Source organism: Drosophila miranda, assembly GCF_003369915.1.
Source record: "Drosophila miranda strain MSH22 chromosome Y unlocalized genomic scaffold, D.miranda_PacBio2.1 Contig_Y1_pilon, whole genome shotgun sequence".
NCBI classification, from domain to species: Eukaryota; Metazoa; Arthropoda; class Insecta; order Diptera; family Drosophilidae; genus Drosophila; species Drosophila miranda.
The window spans coordinates 40448931-40469510 of NW_022881603.1; the positions used below are offsets into that span (position 1 = coordinate 40448931).

Genomic DNA, 20580 nt, shown 5'->3' on the forward strand with positions numbered 1-20580 from the left:
TGTTTTAATTTATCCAAAAAAATAGTAACACAATCTAAAAGAATCGAAGAAATGTTGGTAACTGGACCCACACAAACACGCACAGAGGGACACACACAAACACACATTTTACCACTTAACGACTGCGGGGGCTTGACACATAGACCATGTAAGAGTTGACACATGGTTGACGTCATGGTAGTGGAAGCCAAAGCGGAAAACACAATCAACACCTGAAACCTGAATGAGCATAGGAAAATATGGTCTCCTCTTTCGGAACGGCGGGGGAAGTGACGAGGCAGATTAGCCACTGCAATGGAATTTTTGCGGCCTCCGCTGACGCTGTTGCAAGTAAGCAGCAGCAGGCGGCAGCAGGCTCGCCAGCAGACATACACGCACACATGCAAGGACGACGCACTCACGAAAGAAATTTATTTTTGGAGGAGGGAACAGAGAACTGTAGCAGCAGCAGCGGCAGCAGCAGGCGACATTTAAATATACAACACACGCACACCAATGCACCAGATTCTCTTCCACAATGTACAGATATTTTCCCCTTTCAAGAGTGCACTTGAAGTTTTCGGCAAAGTTATTTTAAAATCGCCACATACTCTCCGCCACTCTCCGATGAACTTTCTTTTTTGCTGACGCTACTTCTAGATTTTGCCATTTTCAAGTTTTTTTGTGCAAAAACAGGCAAAATAGCCGTAACATTTACCAGCACGCACACACAGATGAAACCAAGCCCACATACAGTCGTTCCGGCAAATAGTCCACTCACCTTTATAGTTATTAACGAGTTTTAGTTAGAACTAATGTTCGATGATACTTTTAGTTTTATTTAGACTTGTGTTTTAACACGAAATGCGAAAAATATGCCGTGTGACAAATCGAGACGAGCCGCTTTGCTTTTTAGATTTGACTAGTGTTGGAAATCATGAAAATCCACCTATTTTGTTCATGATCGAAAATGACATTCCTCGATTTTGATATACGGCTTAGTATTTATAGGTAGCTAGCACCTTCAGAACAGAAAATATAATTTTTTACCATAAATTAATCAATTTTTTACAAGATTAGCTGATTTCAAGTACTTCCTTTGCTTGACTGTTTGATAAAATATGCTTAAAAGTGAGTTTGCCAAAATTTAATTTGCTTGCTACTGGCAACTACACAGGGATGATTTTTGATACATGTCAACTACACGGGGATGAAATTTTCACAGAGACACCTGTCTACATCATTTTACTTGCACGTTGCGGGTAATTTGAACATTTGCATCCGAATCCGCAGTTTATCCGAATAAAAAAATACGTGTTAAGAAACAAATTATTTCCCATTTTGCAGGTCGCTTAATTTAAAAATATTTATTTTAGCTAAAATTCATTTCAAAAATAGATAGTCCATGGACCTTTACAGAAACAACAACAATTCACTTAACACTAATAAATGCAACAGTTTCAATATAGTGGCAGGACATTAAATGTCTATAAATGCACATATCCCAGTGTTAATTACACCCGCATGCAAATCAAATTTACATGCGGAAAACGCCAAACTTCGTGTCGTGTCCAGCATTGTTGAGGGCTGCCTTTAGGCTCAGGCCCAGCACTTGCCGTGTACTGGCCGGGTCTATGATGCCGTCGTCCCACAAGCGAGCGGTACTGTAGTACGGTGAGCCCTCTGCCTCGAACATTTCCACAATGGGAGCCTTTAGTTTCTGGGCCTCCTCCTCGGTGAACTCTTTGCCGGCTCGCTTCCGCTGATCTTGAGTGATTTGGGCCAATACATTGGCTGCCTGAGTGCCTCCCATCACAGAGATGCGCGAATTTGCCACATGTACAGGAATCTCGGCGAATAGGCCCGTCCGCACATCCCGTAGTTTCCAGCACCGTACGACCCACCAATTATCACTGTAAACTTGGGGACGTTTGCACATGCAACAGCTGTAACCATCTTAGCTCCATTTTTGGCAATTCCATTAGCCTCGGAATCGCGCCCAACCATGAAAACTAGCAAAGTGAAGAAGCATTCAGTCGGATGAAAGGAGTAGTCAGCCAAGTGGCGGTGCTAGCTCACCTGTTATGTTCTGCAGGAAGACCAAAGGAATCTTGAGCTGAATGAAATGGGCGCCCTTGAGGGCACTATCCGAGAAGAGGACACCATTGTTGCCGACAATTCCTACCCTGTGTCCATAGAGCTTCGCAAAACCACAGACCAAAGTCTCGCCGAAAAGTTTCTTGAACTCGGTGAAGCGACTGCCATCCACGATTCGGGCAATTACATCGCGCACATCGAAGCTTTTGGTAAGATTAGGTCCCACAATGCCGTATAGCTCGCGGGGATCATAGCGCGGCTCTTCTACTGCAGCAGGAACATAAGTGTTGTCTTTCTTGAAGTTCGCTTGACTGGAGTGCAGCAGCTGGTCGTTATATGAGTTCGTGGCGGCAAATTCAGGTTGCTTACTATCTGGCGGGCCAAGTACAGAGCGTGCTCGTCGTCGACAGCATAGTGGTCCGTGACACCCGAAGTCTTGCAATGGAGATCAGCACCGCCCAGATCTTCGGCGGAAACGTCCTCTTTGGACGTTGACATGCAATAACTGCATCTTTCAAGAGGCGATGCAGTTACTGCACCGTCAAGTGGCCCGTGTGACACCAGCAGAAGGCTGTTACGCGCGGATCCCAGGCAAAACGCAGGCTGTCTATGTCACCCCTGATCAAGTTGTGCATAAATATCACACCAAGCATTTTTCTACGGTTAACTAAGGATGGGAGGTTTACTAATAGTAGTCTACTAGAGTAAGATGGGAGTAAAAAGTTTTTCTGTACTGATTCTATACGGTCCTGGTGTACTTTGTACTGAGGGCACCATACACAGGAGCCGTATTCTAAGATCGGACGAACAAGCGAGGTATAGAGAGTCTTTGTTATATAGGGGTCGTCAAATTCCTTTGACCACCTCTTTATAAACCCAAGCACGCCCATGGCCTTATTTACCATGGTAGAAATGTGTTCGGAAAACTTTAACTTGGGGTCTAACATAACACCCAGATCATCCACCAGGGTAATTCTCTCAAGAGAACCACCAAATAGGGTGTAGGGAGCCAACAAAGGGCTAGAACGATGAAATGTCATAACTTTGCATTTCGAGGCATTAAGGTGTAACAAGTTTGCACAACACCATGACTGAAAGTTATTGAGATCGGATTGCAAGCGAGAATGAAATGAAATGTCCTTGTACTGGACACAGAGTTTAACATCATCCGCATACATAAGTACTCGAGAGTATGTTAATACTGAAGGTAAGTCATTAATAAAGAGTGTGAAGAGTAAGGGGCCTAGATGGCTGCCTTGTGGTACTCCCGAAGAAACCTTTACTGGTAAAGAGAGGGAGTTTTTGAAGAGGACTCTTTGAGACCTAGAACAAAGATAGCTAGAAATCCATCTCAGGAGGTTGGGCGGAAACGCTAAAAGGTCAAGCTTATGCGCTAAAAGGGAATGGTTTACAGAGTCGAATGCTTTACTAAAGTCGGTGTAAATAACATCCGTCTGTAAGTTACATTGAAAGCCTTTAATAATGAAAGAGGTAAACTCTAACAAGTTCGTGGTGGTTGATCGCCGCCTTATAAATCCATGCTGAGTTGGAGATATAAGTGACTTGCAGAGATGTTGCAAGTGCGGAGTTAAAACCGTCTCAAACATTTTAGGAATAGCGGATAACTTTGCTATACCTCTATAATTTTTTGCATCAGACTTGCTACCTTTTTTATGGAGAGGAATTATAAACGATTCCTTCCAGATCGGGGGGAAGCAAGAAGAATCAATGGACAGGTTGAATAGTTTAAGCAAAGGTCCACACAGAGCCTCGGCGAAGTACCTGAGTACACAACCTGGAACCCCGTCTGGACCCGGTGAAAACACCTGCTTAACTAGTCGAAGATCATGAAGTAGGGAACATTCATTTAACAAGGGACTGAAAATGCCGTTCGACCTCGGTAAACCGTATGGGTACGGATGACCAGAGTAGCTTTCCTCAGAATAGCTGGTTTGGAAAAATTGGGCAAAAAGATCGGCAATTGCCTGATCATTATTTGCCGACGTATTACAAAATGATAGCGAGGATGGGTGTGCGGACGTTCTACGCTTACTGTTTACGAAGCTGTAAAACTGTTTAGGGTCCTGAGAAAAACGTATCCTGCATCGAGATAGGTAGTTCTTATAGCATTGAGCATTAAGAACTGAAAAGTTTGACCGAGCTAATACATAGCGAGAGTGAGAAGTAGGAGAACCCACTTCTTGAAATTTTTTATAAAGTCTTGATTTTAAGTTTTTTAGACTGGATAACTCTTTGGTAAACCAAGGGGGTTTTCTAGATCTAGTCGGACAAGAAAGCGGGACACAAGAATCGAAAAATGTGCCAAGAGCATTGTAAAAAATGTTTGTGCCTTTTATGATATCAGTGCACAAGTACAAAGCGGACCAATCAAAATCCCTAATGAGGTTATTAAGCTTCGCAAACTCGGCTTTACGAAAGCAGCGGACACGTTCGGGCAGCCTACTCGACCGATCCAATACAGTTGGTCCTATATCTAGCGACACCTCGAAAGTAGGGTGGTAGGCGTCTTCAGTGAGCGGAAGGGCTCGGGTTAACAACACTATGGTCGGATCCGATACAAAGCACAGATCAAGCAATCGACCCAAGGAATTTTTCACATGGTTGACTTGAGACAAGGATAGGTCAAGCAAGCCGTCAACAAAGTCATGTCGTGACATGGGCACTAGGATACTAGACTCGTTTACCGAAGACCAAACAGTTCCTGGCAAGTTGAAGTCACCAAGAACTATCATACGATCTTTATCAGATAGCGAGGAAGAAACAGCGGTTAAAGCGGACAAGTGCTGCTCATAAATTGAAATATCCGAAGAAGGTGGGATATACGAGCAAGTAATGAATATAGCGAAAGCGGGAAGAATCAGTTTTACACACAGGAATTCCAGTTCCTGTTGAACTTGGACTGTGAAGTGTTCCGACGTGAAGTAAGAGTCCACTGCAATTAGAACCCCCCCTGCACGTCGAGACGAACGGTCCTTTCTAAAAGTTGTGTACCGACCTGCCAAAACCTCGGAACTAAGAATGTCCGGCTTTAACCAGGTTTCAGTAAACACAATAACGTGGGAAGCAAATGCAACACTATCCCGGAAAAGAATGCTGAGCTTACTACGCAAGCCTCTTACATTCTGATAGGTTACTAAAAGAGAAGTTAGTTTTTTGGAAAGGTGGAAGCAAGAAGGGAAGTTGAGGAAGAGGAAGTTGAGGTTGAGGGTGGCACACTGGAAAGATTTGGAAGAGATATGGGGGGCCTATTCTTCTTCTTAGCCTTAAACTCCTTCACCACCAAATGCTCCGGCCAAAATTTGGCGGAGCAAATGGCTTTTATTTTGCTTTGAATAAAAGCAATTACATCATTAGATGTGAGGTCAGGGGCCAGCCGTGAAACAAAAACTTGTCGTTTTGGTGGGACTCCAACCAGTGGTTTAGTCACCACAGGCCTAGTACCTGTGGTGGCAATATCTGGAGGTCCGGAACGTCTATTTACTGGTGGGATCGGGATAGACGGGACAACTAGCGAACTTGCGGACACCACGGACACGGACGCTGCAGACGTACTTGGCTGCACATTCTCCGAGGCGATGAATTCGGCTACCGAATCTGCATCGCCAGCAGCTGTCGTTGCCCTTGGAGTGGCAAACGAGATCAACTGCTGCACACTTGGAGTGGTCGGAGTCAGTTTTTCGGCGGCGCACGGCTGAGTGACGGTTGGCAATTGCAGATCCCGCGGAGTGACCTTTTTGCGCCTCGGAGACTCATTCAGCAGTCTTAAACCGCTAAACTGAGCCTCCATGGCTAGGAGCCGATCGTATTGGTTTTTAAAACCAACGGTCAGCTCCTTAAAGCCACTCCGCGTCTGCCTTATGAAAGCCACCATGTCTTTCTCCACCGCACGGCATGCCTCGCAACTGTAATGCAAGCCATTACGTTTGGCTATAGCATCACTCACGAGGCCAGAAAATCCAGCGCATTTTGCGTGCACTACGCTGTCGCAGAGCCAGCAGGGGACATTCGGCTGATCGTGGGTGATCTGCTTCTTACAGCTTTTTTTGGCACAGACCACAGCGTATTCCATTTTATTATTTATTTATTTACTATTATTTGCAAAACAAATTGGTATCAGACCAATGTGCCAGACAACGCTCAAAGCGGAATTGGTAAAAAAAGAGAGCAGAGTGGAGAGCGGTTATAGCGAGAGCTACTAAGCAGAGAGCGCTATTGCTCAGAAAGTTTAAAGAGCGAGAGAGAAAGAACAGTTATTGAAGTTGAGGTGATAGCGAGAGAGTGATAAAACAACAAAAGCTACCAGACGAGAGCGGACTGCAATGCAATGTAATGCGTACTCACTCACTGCAACAACACAAACACAAGCACAAGCACAAGCCGACGCCGAAAAATAAAAAGTTAAATAAAGTTTTAACACAAATCAAAAGGCATGCACTCGCGTAAATGAATAGGTTTCCAGATTGTTGTCTGGTTAGAAAATATAATTAGAATTTAGTTAGGAAGACACCGGCTGTTTATTCAAAACAAAAGGAAAAAATGCGGAGCGCAAAACAAAAACACGTCTGATCACTACGAAAGATAATCGGAAGAAGGTCGCAGCTTTCACCAATGGACGACCAGCCAGGAAAATGGTTCCTTGTTTCTTCACAATAATGCTCTCATCCGCCATGGCGGGGACATAGGCTCCTCCGGCCGTACATCTTCCCATGACAACGGCAATTTGGGGAATGCCATGGCCCGACATGTTTGCCTGGTTGTAAAATATGCTCCCAAAGTGCAGTTTGTCAGGGAAAACCTCGGCCTGGCGCGGCAGATTGGCACCACCGGAGTCCACAAGATAAATGCACGGCAGTCTATTCTCCTGGGCAACCTCTTGGGCACGCAGATGCTTCTTCACAGTTATGGGGTAGTAGCTGCCACCCTTGACAGTGGCATCGTTGGCCACGACCACACATTCAGTGCTAAAAGAATGTTCTCAAGTCTTATTTAGAGGGACAATAGTATGATGCACGACCTACCCGCAGACCCGGCCCACTCCAGTTACTATCCCGCCAGAATTGACCACTTCCTCCCCGTACAATTCGTGACCAGCCAGAGCACTAAGTTCCAGGAAAGGCGAACCCTTATCCAGAAGTAAATTGATGCGTTCCCTGGCCAACAGCTTGCCGCGTGAGGTGTGCCTATCATTGGCCTTTTGACCGCCACCCGTCAGCACTTGGCTGGTGAGGATGCGCAGCTCTGTGACAAGCTTCCCCATCTCGCTGGCATTGTCCTATCCAAAAACTCGGGCTATAGAATATTTCCTGAAATACGCAAATTGCTTATACCTTGTATTCGGCCGATTGCTTGTCCACCTCGCTGGGCAAGACATTCGCTTCGCCAACGTGGAGCAAACGTGTCTGGGTTCGGAGCAAGTTCGTTGATACCGCATTTCTGAGCAATATAAAAATACGTGTTAAGAAACAAATTATTTCCCATTTTGCAGGTCGCTTAATTTAAAAATATTTATTTTAGCTAAAATTCATTTCAAAAATAGATAGTCCATGGACCTTTACAGAAACAACAACAATTCACTTAACACTAATAAATGCAACAGTTTCAATATAGTGGCAGGACATTAAATATTTTTAAATGGACATATCCCAGTGTTAATTACACCCGCATGCAAATCAAATTTACATGCGGAAAACGCCAAACTTCGTGTCGTGTCCAGCATTGTTGAGGGCTGCCTTTAGGCTCAGGCCCAGCACTTGCCGTGTACTGGCCGGGTCTATGATGCCGTCGTCCCACAAGCGAGCGGTACTGTAGTACGGTGAGCCCTCTGCCTCGAACATTTCCACAATGGGAGCCTTTAGTTTCTGGGCCTCCTCCTCGGTGAACTCTTTGCCGGCTCGCTTCCGCTGATTTTGAGTGATTTGGGCCAATACATTGGCTGCCTGAGTGCCTCCCATCACAGAGATGCGCGAATTTGCCACATGTACAGGAATCTCGGCGAATAGGCCCGTCCGCACATCCCGTAGTTTCCAGCACCGTACGACCCACCAATTATCACTGTAAACTTGGGGACGTTTGCACATGCAACAGCTGTAACCATCTTAGCTCCATTTTTGGCAATTCCATTAGCCTCGGAATCGCGCCCAACCATGAAAACTAGCAAAGTGAATAAGCATTCAGTCGGATGAAAGGAGTAGTCAGCCAAGTGGCGGTGCTAGCTCACCTGTTATGTTCTGCAGGAAGACCAAAGGAATCTTGAGCTGAATGAAATTGGCGCACTTGAGGGCACTATCCGAGAAGAGGACACCATTGTTGCCGACAATTACTACCCTGTGTCCATAGAGCTTCGCAAAACCACAGACCAAAGTCTCGCCGAAAAGTTTCTTGAACTCGGTGAAGCGACTGCCATCCACGATTCGGGCAACTACATCGCGCACATCGAAGCTTTTGGTAAGATTAGGTCCCACAATGCCGTATAGCTCGCGGGGATCATAGCGCGGCTCTTCTACTGCAGCAGGAACATAAGTGTTGTCTTTCTTGAAGTTCGCTTGACTGGAGTGCAGCAGCTGGTCGTTATATGAGTTCGTGGCGGCAAATTCAGGTTGCTTACTATCTGGCGGGCCAAGTACAGAGCGTGCTCGTCGTCGACAGCATAGTGGTCCGTGACACCCGAAGTCTTGCAATGGAGATCAGCACCGCCCAGATCTTCGGCGGAAACGTCCTCTTTGGACGTTGACATGCAATAACTGCATCTTTCAAGAGGCGATGCAGTTACTGCACCGTCAAGTGGCCCGTGTGACACCAGCAGAAGGCTGTTACGCGCGGATCCCAGGCAAAACGCAGCCCTCCTCCCGCCCAACCGACCGAGGGGCGCTGCCGCATGACGCGCGGTGCGTAGCAGAACAAAACGCGAACATGCAAGAAAGATAGCTATTAGACTAACATTCGAGGAAAATTAGTACTAAACTTACTAAGAAACTAAGCATGCAATCAAAATACAAATACCACTACAGTTACTAATTAATAGAAAGGTGTGTAAGGATTAATAATTTAATAAGAGGAAGAGAATTAGTGGTGGATATAATAAGGTAGAGGGAACTATAATCCGAGCATAAGACCCTAAACGGTTCATGCAAGGAATAATTCGATCTACAAAGTGGAAGGAACAACGGTATAAAATTTCTAGTCAGTCTAATAGGAATCGTGAAGTTTATGCGGCTCAACAGATCAGGGCTGTCTATGTCACCCCTGATCAAGTTGTGCATAAATATCACACCAAGCATTTTTCTACGGTTAACTAAGGATGGGAGGTTTACTAATAGTAGTCTACTAGAGTAAGATGGGAGTAAAAAGTTTTTCTGTACTGATTCTATACGGTCCTGGTGTACTTTGTACTGAGGGCACCATACACAGGAGCCGTATTCTAAGATCGGACGAACAAGCGAGGTATAGAGAGTCTTTGTTATATAGGGGTCGTCAAATTCCTTTGACCACCTCTTTATAAACCCAAGCACGCCCATGGCCTTATTTACCATGGTAGAAATGTGTTCGGAAAACTTTAACTTGGGGTCTAACATAACACCCAGATCATCCACCAGGGTAATTCTCTCAAGAGAACCACCAAATAGGGTGTAGGGAGCCAACAAAGGGCTAGAACGATGAAATGTCATAACTTTGCATTTCGAGGCATTAAGGTGTAACAAGTTTGCACAACACCATGACTGAAAGTTATTGAGATCGGATTGCAAGCGAGAATGAAATGAAATGTCCTTGTACTGGACACAGAGTTTAACATCATCCGCATACATAAGTACTCGAGAGTATGTTAATACTGAAGGTAAGTCATTAATAAAGAGTGTGAAGAGTAAGGGGCCTAGATGGCTGCCTTGTGGTACTCCCGAAGAAACCTTTACTGGTAAAGAGAGGGAGTTTTTGAAGAGGACTCTTTGAGACCTAGAACAAAGATAGCTAGAAATCCATCTCAGGAGGTTGGGCGGAAACGCTAAAAGGTCAAGTTTATGCGCTAAAAGGGAATGGTTTACAGAGTCGAATGCTTTACTAAAGTCGGTGTAAATAACATCCGTCTGTAAGTTACATTGAAAGCCTTTAATAATGAAAGAGGTAAACTCTAACAAGTTCGTGGTGGTTGATCGCCGCCTTATAAATCCATGCTGAGTTGGAGATATAAGTGACTTGCAGAGATGTTGCAAGTGCGGAGTTAAAACCGTCTCAAACATTTTAGGAATAGCGGATAACTTTGCTATACCTCTATAATTTTTTGCATCAGACTTGCTACCTTTTTTATGGAGAGGAATTATAAACGATTCCTTCCAGATCGGGGGGAAGCAAGAAGAATCAATGGACAGGTTGAATAGTTTAAGCAAAGGTCCACACAGAGCCTCGGCGAAGTACCTGAGTACACAACCTGGAACCCCGTCTGGACCCGGTGAAAACACCTGCTTAACTAGTCGAAGATCATGAAGTAGGGAACATTCATTTAACAAGGGACTGAAAATGCCGTTCGACCTCGGTAAACCGTATGGGTACGGATGACCAGAGTAGCTTTCCTCAGAATAGCTGGTTTGGAAAAATTGGGCAAAAAGATCGGCAATTGCCTGATCATTATTTGCCGACGTATTACAAAATGATAGCGAGGATGGGTGTGCGGACGTTCTACGCTTACTGTTTACGAAGCTGTAAAACTGTTTAGGGTCCTGAGAAAAACGTATCCTGCATCGAGATAGGTAGTTCTTATAGCATTGAGCATTAAGAACTGAAAAGTTTGACCGAGCTAATACATAGCGAGAGTGAGAAGTAGGAGAACCCACTTCTTGAAATTTTTTATAAAGTCTTGATTTTAAGTTTTTTAGACTGGATAACTCTTTGGTAAACCAAGGGGGTTTTCCAGATCTAGTCGGACAAGAAAGCGGGACACAAGAATCGAAAAATGTGCCAAGAGCATTGTAAAAAATGTTTGTGCCTTTTATGATATCAGTGCACAAGTACAAAGCGGACCAATCAAAATCCCTAATGAGGTTATTAAGCTTCGCAAACTCGGCTTTACGAAAGCAGCGGACACGTTCGGGCAGCCTACTCGACCGATCCAATACAGTTGGTCCTATATCTAGCGACACCTCGAAAGTAGGGTGGTAGGCGTCTTCAGTGAGCGGAAGGGCTCGGGTTAACAACACTATGGTCGGATCCGATACAAAGCACAGATCAAGCAATCGACCCAAGGAATTTTTCACATGGTTGACTTGAGACAGGGATAGGTCAAGCAAGCCGTCAACAAAGTCATGTCGTGACATGGGCACTAGGATACTAGACTCGTTTACCGAAGACCAAACAGTTCCTGGCAAGTTGAAGTCACCATGTGAGGTCAGGGGCCAGCCGTGAAACAAAAACTTGTCGTTTTGGTGGGACTCCAACCAGTGGTTTAGTCACCACAGGCCTAGTACCTGTGGTGGCAATATCTGGAGGTCCGGAACGTCTATTTACTGGTGGGATCGGGATAGACGGGACAACTAGCGAACTTGCGGACACCACGGACACGGACGCTGCAGACGTACTTGGCTGCACATTCTCCGAGGCGATGAATTCGGCTACCGAATCTGCATCGCCAGCAGCTGTCGTTGCCCTTGGAGTGGCAAACGAGATCAACTGCTGCACACTTGGAGTGGTCGGAGTCAGTTTTTCGGCGGCGCACGGCTGAGTGACGGTTGGCAATTGCAGATCCCGCGGAGTGACCTTTTTGCGCCTCGGAGACTCATTCAGCAGTCTTAAACCGCTAAACTGAGCCTCCATGGCTAGGAGCCGATCGTATTGGTTTTTAAAACCAACGGTCAGCTCCTTAAAGCCACTCCGCGTCTGCCTCATGAAAGCCACCATGTCTTTCTCCACCGCACGGCATGCCTCGCAACTGTAATGCAAGCCATTACGTTTGGCTATAGCATCACTCACGAGGCCAGAAAATCCAGCGCATTTTGCGTGCACTACGCTGTCGCAGAGCCAGCAGGGGACATTCGGCTGATCGTGGGTGATCTGCTTCTTACAGCTTTTTTTGGCACAGACCACAGCGTATTCCATTTTATTATTTATTTATTTACTATTATTTGCAAAACAAATTGGTATCAGACCAATGTGCCAGACAACGCTCAAAGCGGAATTGGTAAAAAAAGAGAGCAGAGTGGAGAGCGGTTATAGCGAGAGCTACTAAGCAGAGAGCGCTATTGCTCAGAAAGTTTAAAGAGCGAGAGAGAAAGAACAGTTATTGAAGTTGAGGTGATAGCGAGAGAGTGATAAAACAACAAAAGCTACCAGACGAGAGCGGACTGCAATGCAATGTAATGCGTACTCACTCACTGCAACAACACAAACACAAGCACAAGCACAAGCCGACGCCGAAAAATAAAAAGTTAAATAAAGTTTTAACACAAATCAAAAGGCATGCACTCGCGTAAATGAATAGGTTTCCAGATTGTTGTCTGGTTAGAAAATATAATTAGAATTTAGTTAGGAAGACACCGGCTGTTTATTCAAAACAAAAGGAAAAAATGCGGAGCGCAAAACAAAAACACGTCTGATCACTACGAAAGATAATCGGAAGAAGGTCGCAGCTTTCACCAATGGACGACCAGCCAGGAAAATAGTTCCTTGTTTCTTCACAATAATGCTCTCATCCGCCATGGCGGGGACATAGGCTCCTCCGGCCGTACATCTTCCCATGACAACGGCAATTTGGGGAATGCCATGGCCCGACATGTTTGCCTGGTTGTAAAATATGCTCCCAAAGTGCAGTTTGTCAGGGAAAACCTCGGCCTGGCGCGGCAGATTGGCACCACCGGAGTCCACAAGATAAATGCACGGCAGTCTATTCTCCTGGGCAAACTCTTGGGCACGCAGATGCTTCTTCACAGTTATGGGGTAGTAGTTGCCACCCTTGACAGTGGCATCGTTGTCCACGATCACACATTCAGTGCTAAAAGAATGTTCTCAAGTCTTATTTAGAGGGACAATAGTATGATGCACGACCTACCCGCAGACCCGGCCCACTCCAGTTACTATCCCGCCAGAATTGACCACTTCCTCCCCGTACAATTCGTGACCAGCCAGAGCACTAAGTTCCAGGAAAGGCGAACCCTTATCCAGAAGTAAATTGATGCGTTCCCTGGCCAACAGCTTGCCGCGTGAGGTGTGCCTATCATTGGCCTTTTGACCGCCACCCGTCAGCACTTGGCTGGTGAGGTTGCGCAGCTCTGTGACAAGCTTCCCCATCTCGCTGGCATTGTCCTATCCAAAAACTCGGGCTATAGAATATTTCCTGAAATACGCAAATTGCTTATACCTTGTATTCGGCCGATTGCTTGTCCACCTCGCTGGGCAAGACATTCGCTTCGCCAACGTGGAGCAAACGTGTCTGGGTTCGGAGCAAGTTCGTTGATACCGCATTTCTGAGCAATATTTTAAGCCTAAGCATTTTGAACAATATGTGAGCAGCTTTGAGGTCTGGGCTCAGAAATGGAACATAGGGATCAACAGCAGCAAATGTGCTAATGTTACTTTTGCTCCGAGAACACTTTCTTGCGGAGGCATTAATATGCTGGGCTCCACACTTACGCACAAGAGCTCGTACAAATACCTGGGTGTTGTACTCGACAGGTCACTAAATTTCAAAACCCATACTACCATGGTTCGACAGTCTGTGATGGCGAAAGCGGGAAAGATGGCGTGGCTACTTGCACCAAGAAATAAGCTATCGCTGTACAGCAAAGTCACGATATACAAGTCCATCCTCAGCCCCATATGGAAATACGCACTTCAAGTTTACGGCATCGCGTCAAAAACCAACTTAAATAAAATTAGAGTTGCTCAGTCAAAAATTCTACGACGAATATGCAATGCTCCATGGTACATACGAAACAGCGACATCGAGAGGGACCTAAAGGTTCCCAAAGTGGGCGATGTTATACAATTACATGCAGCAAGGTACTTGCAACGACTTGGTGGTCACCCTAATGCGCTAGCCAGACGTCTAATTAACCCGCCAAGGAAAAGAAGACTCAAAAGGAGTCATCCACTGGATCTCCCTACTAGATCCCTCCTATAACATCTCATTAACTTTTTGTAAATATTCTAAATAATGTATGTACCTACTCCATATATGTAACATTAAGTTTAAGTATGTATCTCCTGTGATCAATTGTTTTTCCCCTTAAATGTAAAACTAGATTAAGTTGCCACGAAAGGTAGCAGTAAACTTGTTTACAATAAAATACAAATTTTCCACATGAAAAAAAAAAAAAAAAAGCATTTTGCACAATAATTTATTGGAATAGGAAAACTAAAAACTACAGAAAAATGCTGCAGAAGTGCGGTTGGTTGATGTTACGTCAGTATCGACTATGCGTGGGCGGTATATGATAACGATAGCAACACCACCAGCTGTGCGATCGCAGAAATAACGAGAGGTTGGCAGCACTACTCCGCCGGGCGTTAGCAGCTCCAATGCCAAGAGATCTCAAAAGGTCCGTTAGATTCAAAAGATTATGTTTTTAACTTGAATAATATATTTATTAATATTTTGGGATTCGAACTTGAGATTTTCTAAGATAGTATTCAGGATGTTACGAAACGTGCATAACATTTATGCTACAAGTTCTATGAACGTCAGTGCGGATTCATTACACAATTTCAGTTAACTGACGATTTGTGAATCACAAATTGTGATTGTGCAAGTATATAATTATTATGGTAAGTATATAATGTATATTGGTTTACGTAGTCAATAGTAGAACAATCACACGACAAACATAAACATTGGCTTACTTAAGTTTATTCATTAAACTACTCTAGATGGAGACATGTATTTAATTTTAGATTTTCTCAAAGCGTCTCGAAATAAATTGTACTACAAAAATATGATCGATCTGCGCCATGCCATGGGTATATTCCATGTGCCATCCCTGCCAGCTCGGTCTTTACTTTACTTTATTTTGATTTTGTATAATTTCAACTTGAAGCCCAAGACCTCACTCAGAACGCCCGAGAGTGCCGACAATATGACTACCTTGATGGTTGTGAATAGATATGGGTTGGCACTGAGGCCAGAGATCTTGAATGGCGTTTCGAGTTCCTTTAATAGATCGGCAGCCAGCTTGAGAACGCTGTTCGATACCATTAATTCATCCTTCTTTTTTGGCTTTTGTTCGATTTGCAGATACAAATTGATTTGCTCGGTTATCAGCACCGACACGCTGCGATACTTGTGCTGAATCTTTTGTCCCAGTGTCATGAAGCGCAGCAAGTAGATTCCAATCGTAATCGACCAAATCAGGGCCTCCAGCGTCAGGTGAGTGTGCAGGTGAACCGAGTCCTTCAGCCACTCAACACTGAGAAAGGCGAGCAGTAACAAGGTCACGATAAATGCGGCAGATACAATAATATCAACCGACCGCTGCGGACCACGTTTCTACAGGAGATTTACAGAACTAGTCAAAAGAACTTGTGTTAAATAAAATAGCATGATTACGCACCTTTAGATAGGATCGTACGCTCAACCAGGTCTTGATATTGCGCACCTTGTTCAAGCGAAAGTGCGGCAAATTCGATTTGCGTGCTCTTCGCGATGATGTTAGGTGCGAGAACAGTTTGGCGTACAGAAAACGCTGCTTGAAAGTGCGCTCCGCCACGGCAAATATGATAAACAGGATGAGAGTCAGGCTGAGCCGCTGGATGAAGCCCAGGGCCAGCACCGTGCGCTCCCATTTAGCCTCGCCAAAGGCAAACCCTAGGAGAGTAAAGAATGAGGACGATGACTTTTCCCACAGCAACTGGGGTATGTAAATGTAGCTTATCTCGCTGGCCTTTTCCGCATCGCTCCCAAGAGTGATCTGCAAGGGACTGAAGAATTGAAACACACCTGCGAAACACACATACTCAGATCTTACCACACAGAGCCTGCAAAAGGTTGGGATCATGGTGAGTAGAAAGGAAAATACAACTCCTATGTAAATGTAGTCATTCGTCTCGCCCATAGAGTCCACGCGTTCAATTATGCACGAGGCTATCTCAAGGACAGAAAGCTGGGCTTTCTTCGCATCACGCTGATCCCAAATGGTACAGCTTACTGAGACCGGGAAGAAGATACATAGATATACAGATGACTGTGGACTCCTAGACATAATTGGACATCTACTCACTGCGATCCATGCTGTTATGGGGATTCAGAATGGTTGTTGGTGTAATGTCTAGCTCGGCTGGGTCCTCATCGCTGCCTGGCTTGAATCCAGCATCCGAATGATCCATATCTGAGGTATAGCTGCAATCCTCACTGTTCGTGGTCACTCCCAGCCAATCTGTGGCCGATGTGGTGCACTCTTGGTTGCAGGCCGATGCAGGACTCGATATTAGATCCGCATCATCGCAATTATCAGAGTCAGCGCCACTGCTGGTGGACTCGTTTCCCCGAGATTGCGATTTCTTCTCGGGTGCTGCTGGCACATTGCTCGCACTGCTATTTGCCACATTTAGCCGCAGACGCAACTGACTGGCTTGGACAGAAACCACTGCTGCGGCTGGCACTCCTGCATTGGGCAAGGGCGAGTGGTTATTGTCCTCGCCGCTGGAACTTTTTCCATTCAAGCTCTCAAAGCCATCATCCTCGCCCAGACTGCGACGTGTTTTGTGAGTGGGCTGCAGTGTTTCCACGCCGCTCTCTTTGTCAGCCTCTCTGCTGGCCTTGCTCGATGAGGGCTGCTCTGTCTGGTCGTAGGTGGCATAGATCTGAATGGGCGTGTGCCAATTGACGTTGCGCTTCTTGGGACTTTCAGGCACAGGTCCGCCTTCGTGCCTTCTGAGATCATATATAGGTTCGGTGCGCGTAGTGCTGTCAACTGTCTCCTGTGCTTGGCGATGCGTGGTAACGACAGTTGTGCTGGGAAACGTCTCCTCTTTGCTGCTTTGCTTGGTGTCAACGGAAGGTGGGCTGGCGGTGGCGTTGGCTGGCAGATCAGGTTGTTGTGCAGGAGCGCTGCTGATTGGTGTGGGCGGTTTTGAGAGCACTTCTGGGGCACTGGTTGTTGTGCGTCGCGTTGGAAGAGACGTGTTGCTACTGGGATGAGATAAATCCGGTTCGGGCTGGCGTATACTGCAGGAGAATGCATGAGCTTATGATCTCTGGAGCACATATTCTGAGACCAGACCCCTACTCACCGCACATACTTCTTCCTGCGCCGCAGACGCGGCTCCCTTGCTGTTGACTTCTCGTTAAAGTTGGAAATGGAGAAGCGACGTAGTTTGTTTTTGGCGGCCCCATTACCGCCACCAGTTGCCGCGTTGTTGGTGGCCACGATCTGCGAGTGTATCAGGCTAATCATCAGACTGAGGGCGCAGGGTATGAGCAGGGCGCTGAGCATGTCGTCATGCTCCTCCGCCTGCTGCTTATCGGTATCTGGTTCGCCATACAGAGTGGCATTACTCTGCAGGTCGCTGGTCAGTGGCACAATGCGATTGCTATGCAGGATGTAGATGGCCCAGTTCATCAGTTGGGTGAGGTACAGCACCAGAATGAAGCCAAAGGCATTGGGCGTGGTCTGCCTGACCCACCATTGTGCATACAGCGGGAGCAGCAGGTAACGCAAAATGGCCAAGCGAATGACAGTGAGCAGCGATTGCTTTGGCTTTGCCTTTGGAAAGGTGGAACCTATCGACCAAGCGACAAATTAACATTTCGTATGGATAGAATAATGAATAATATAGGGAGAACCCACCTCGCACTAGGTCCACATCAATCAGTTCTGTCTTGAGCTTGGTGTTCTTCAGGTTGACATTATTGAAGCCATCTAAAATACGCTGCTCGACTGTTTTCTCCCATTCTTGCTTGTCATAGGTGCCGATTTTTTTCTGGTACCTAGGCAGACAGAAACACGAATTTAATATACGAGTATACATATATATGTATATAAGATGATTGACAATTGTGCAATCACTTACCATCCAACAATTTCATCCAATTTCATAGTAATCACATAAAAGCCGTCAAGTTGTCGTGCACCCTGAAATCCAACACGAGAGACGACAATGAAACGTTCAATTACAACTTTCTGGAACTTAGCTCGCACTGATTTCACCAATTGCGAGAACGTGTCTAATTTACAAGAGTCGAGACCCTACAATCATTAAGTGAACAAAAGCAGCACAAAGGCGGAGAGCGGACATGAGGCGTCACAGCAACCACTACAAAATCGGAGCACGACTGGGATACGCCGCCAACTCTTGAGGATCGCTTTTGCTGCGACGAATTAATGTGTGAAGAGTGGACAAAGCTGCAATGGTTCGGACTTTTCTGTCCGATTAAATGGAAATGATACCAAACAGCTGCTATACATAACGGGTTTTCGGTCCCGTCCGTCCGTCCATTAGCCGTTAACTGATATCAGCTGGTGACTTTCACCTTCGCCTTGCCACAGCCCACAGTGCAGGCCCACCAACCACACCACCCACCACCCGCTTTCAGAAGCGGTATAAGCGCGATAAGGGGTTCGCGCTGAAACAACAACTGCGCCATAAATTGTTATGGTCTGTGTCGGTGTTCACATTCAAGACATTCAAATATTATATTTCGGAAACTAGCGGAAACTAGTAAACATTTTCAGACGCCCGAACAGCTGTTGTCGTCTTGCGGTGGCGACCGAGTGGGCGTGATGTTTATACATACACATGCACACAGGTAAGCGTATGCTTCTATATGTTTGACTGGCCCCTTCAGCAATGCTATGTTCAAGGTGAACCAATATCTATTCGCGTCGATTCAAAGAACACTTCATGTAGGAAGGAATACCTCCGCATTCTGGCTTTAATTCATGATTTTCCCCTTTACCTTAAGTTGAACAGAGTCTGTGATCGATTTTTATACACGGGGCGCGGGCTCCGTTTATGTTGGTTCTTTGACACTTTCAATTCAATGGCGAGACGGTTTAACCAAAACTTTTCCACTATTGCTAATTTACTGATAATTTTGAATGCACTGCAGCCGCTGCAAGAGCGATTTGTATTTGCATTTGGGCCGAAAATGGTTGTTTTTGTCTCCGACAAGGTGTTGAACTTGTAGTGTTAGTTGTAGTTGTAACAATATTGTTGGTTTGTACACGACCCGAAACAGCAGAACTGCACGGTATCTACACATTTGCTACACATCTGCTACATAATGGTAGGAAACAGAGGGTATGGAGAAGAGGCAAAACGGCCCAGAAAAGCCAACCCATGCAGGTAAAATCCACCCCTTTTGCCTAATATGCCTTGTCCTTACAGACCGAGGTGAGGTTCGTACGAACCTTGCCATTTTGATTGGCTGTTTTTTCGTGTTTTCCATACCCTTTTCTATATACCATTCAAAATTACTACTCATTTCTTCGTTGCACTATTAGCATCTGACCCCATAAAAATACCGTCTCACTTTCAAAATGTACCATAAATATAACGATGAAAAACCGAACTTCACCCGCACAAGCCGCCTTTATTTAAACAGGAATAATAACTTGATTACAACCGCGGAAAATAATGTTGTTTGTAAACTCCTCTTGGAAGTCAATCCTATCTTTCTTCTTTACATACAATTCTTGCATATTCTTCCTCTTTGCTTAAAAAAAGCCACGAAAATCAGAACTACACTGAAAGAGAATGGCTATCTCTAGAGCAGCGCGATAAAATGGAAATGTTTGAAAGTGAATGAGTGACATGGATGTGAATGCAATGGTAGAAATGATGCAGGTGTAAATTATCTGCGCATCGAAGTCTATACACCCTATGTTCTTTAATATGACTTTAAAAATAAAATTTAACAGATTGACGAAATTGATGATACATACCATTATATACCGATATACCGTAAATATGTTTTTAACTAAATTTCGGCGTCAAAATATTCAGAATAGTGTATATATATGTACATTCGAACTTCTCTATTACGAACTTACAACGAAGTTTTTATATTAGCGTATTTCGTGTTGATGGTTGATGGTTTAGGATGGTTGTATATATACAAAAAATATATTTACTTCCCTTAACTTATAGCAAAGACTATACAATACAATACTTTGCTTATAGCGAACTTTTTGTTGGTTTCGCTATATCGAAGTTCGACTGTAAAAGTGTATTTGTTGCTCAAGATTGCTACCAATTGTGAACAGTCCACAAAAAAATGTACTAAAAAATACCTCAGTCAGCAGACCGCTCATATCGATAGTTTCTAACGGCAATTGAAAATCAGCAATATAAACTACTGGCTGCCACATTTTAAGCTAAATGCTAAGTGCGCTACTATTTCCTTCACTTCATATATGGACATAAGATTCAATTCTTCTATTACCCAAATGGTCCTGGCTGTGCTCATAATTAGTCGTATTTGTTTTCATTCCACACTTCGCAAAGACCACCGAGCACAGCACATCTATATTTATATATTTATATATAAGAGCCGAAATGCATAAACAA

At 45.0% G+C, this 20580-nt stretch overlaps 1 protein-coding gene and 2 pseudogenes across 2 annotated transcripts; all 3 read right to left on the reverse strand.

Annotated features, from left to right (window-relative positions):
* Nucleotides 1-1321: 1321 nt before the first annotated feature.
* On the reverse strand, nucleotides 1322-13856 carry LOC117190019 (annotated as a pseudogene).
* LOC117190018 lies at nucleotides 7739-8845 on the reverse strand (annotated as a pseudogene).
* A 1045-nt stretch (nucleotides 13857-14901) lies between the features above and the next one.
* LOC117190017 (putative homeodomain transcription factor) lies at nucleotides 14902-19208 on the reverse strand. Of its 2 annotated transcripts, none has more exons than XM_033395110.1 (8): nucleotides 18968-19208; nucleotides 18082-18143; nucleotides 17859-17998; nucleotides 17302-17791; nucleotides 16290-17236; nucleotides 16038-16216; nucleotides 15624-15980; nucleotides 14902-15559 (listed from the first exon to the last, which is right to left on the reverse strand). In XM_033395110.1, the coding sequence occupies exons 2-8, from the start codon at nucleotides 18105-18107 to the stop codon at nucleotides 15074-15076; spliced, it is 2625 nt and encodes an 874-aa protein (XP_033251001.1). In that variant the 5' UTR covers nucleotides 18108-18143; nucleotides 18968-19208; the 3' UTR covers nucleotides 14902-15073. The 2 variants fall into 2 exon arrangements, with proteins under 2 accessions (XP_033251001.1, XP_033251000.1); XM_033395109.1 differs by lacking the exon at nucleotides 18968-19208 and adding an exon at nucleotides 18262-18332.
* Between the last annotated feature and the right edge of the window lie 1372 nt (nucleotides 19209-20580).

Excerpts from the sequence above, each read along its gene's own strand:
- LOC117190017 (XM_033395109.1), bottom strand. The coding sequence starts at position 18,306 with ATGTCCGCTCTCCGCCTTTGTGCTGCTTTTGTTCACTTAATGATT. Across the intron at positions 17,237-17,301 it reads CGCAGGAAGAAGTATGTGCG|TATACGCCAGCCCGAACCGG; the intron begins GTGAGTAGGGGT and ends ATTCTCCTGCAG. Across the intron at positions 15,560-15,623 it reads GCGTACGATCCTATCTAAAG|AAACGTGGTCCGCAGCGGTC; the intron begins GTGCGTAATCAT and ends AATCTCCTGTAG.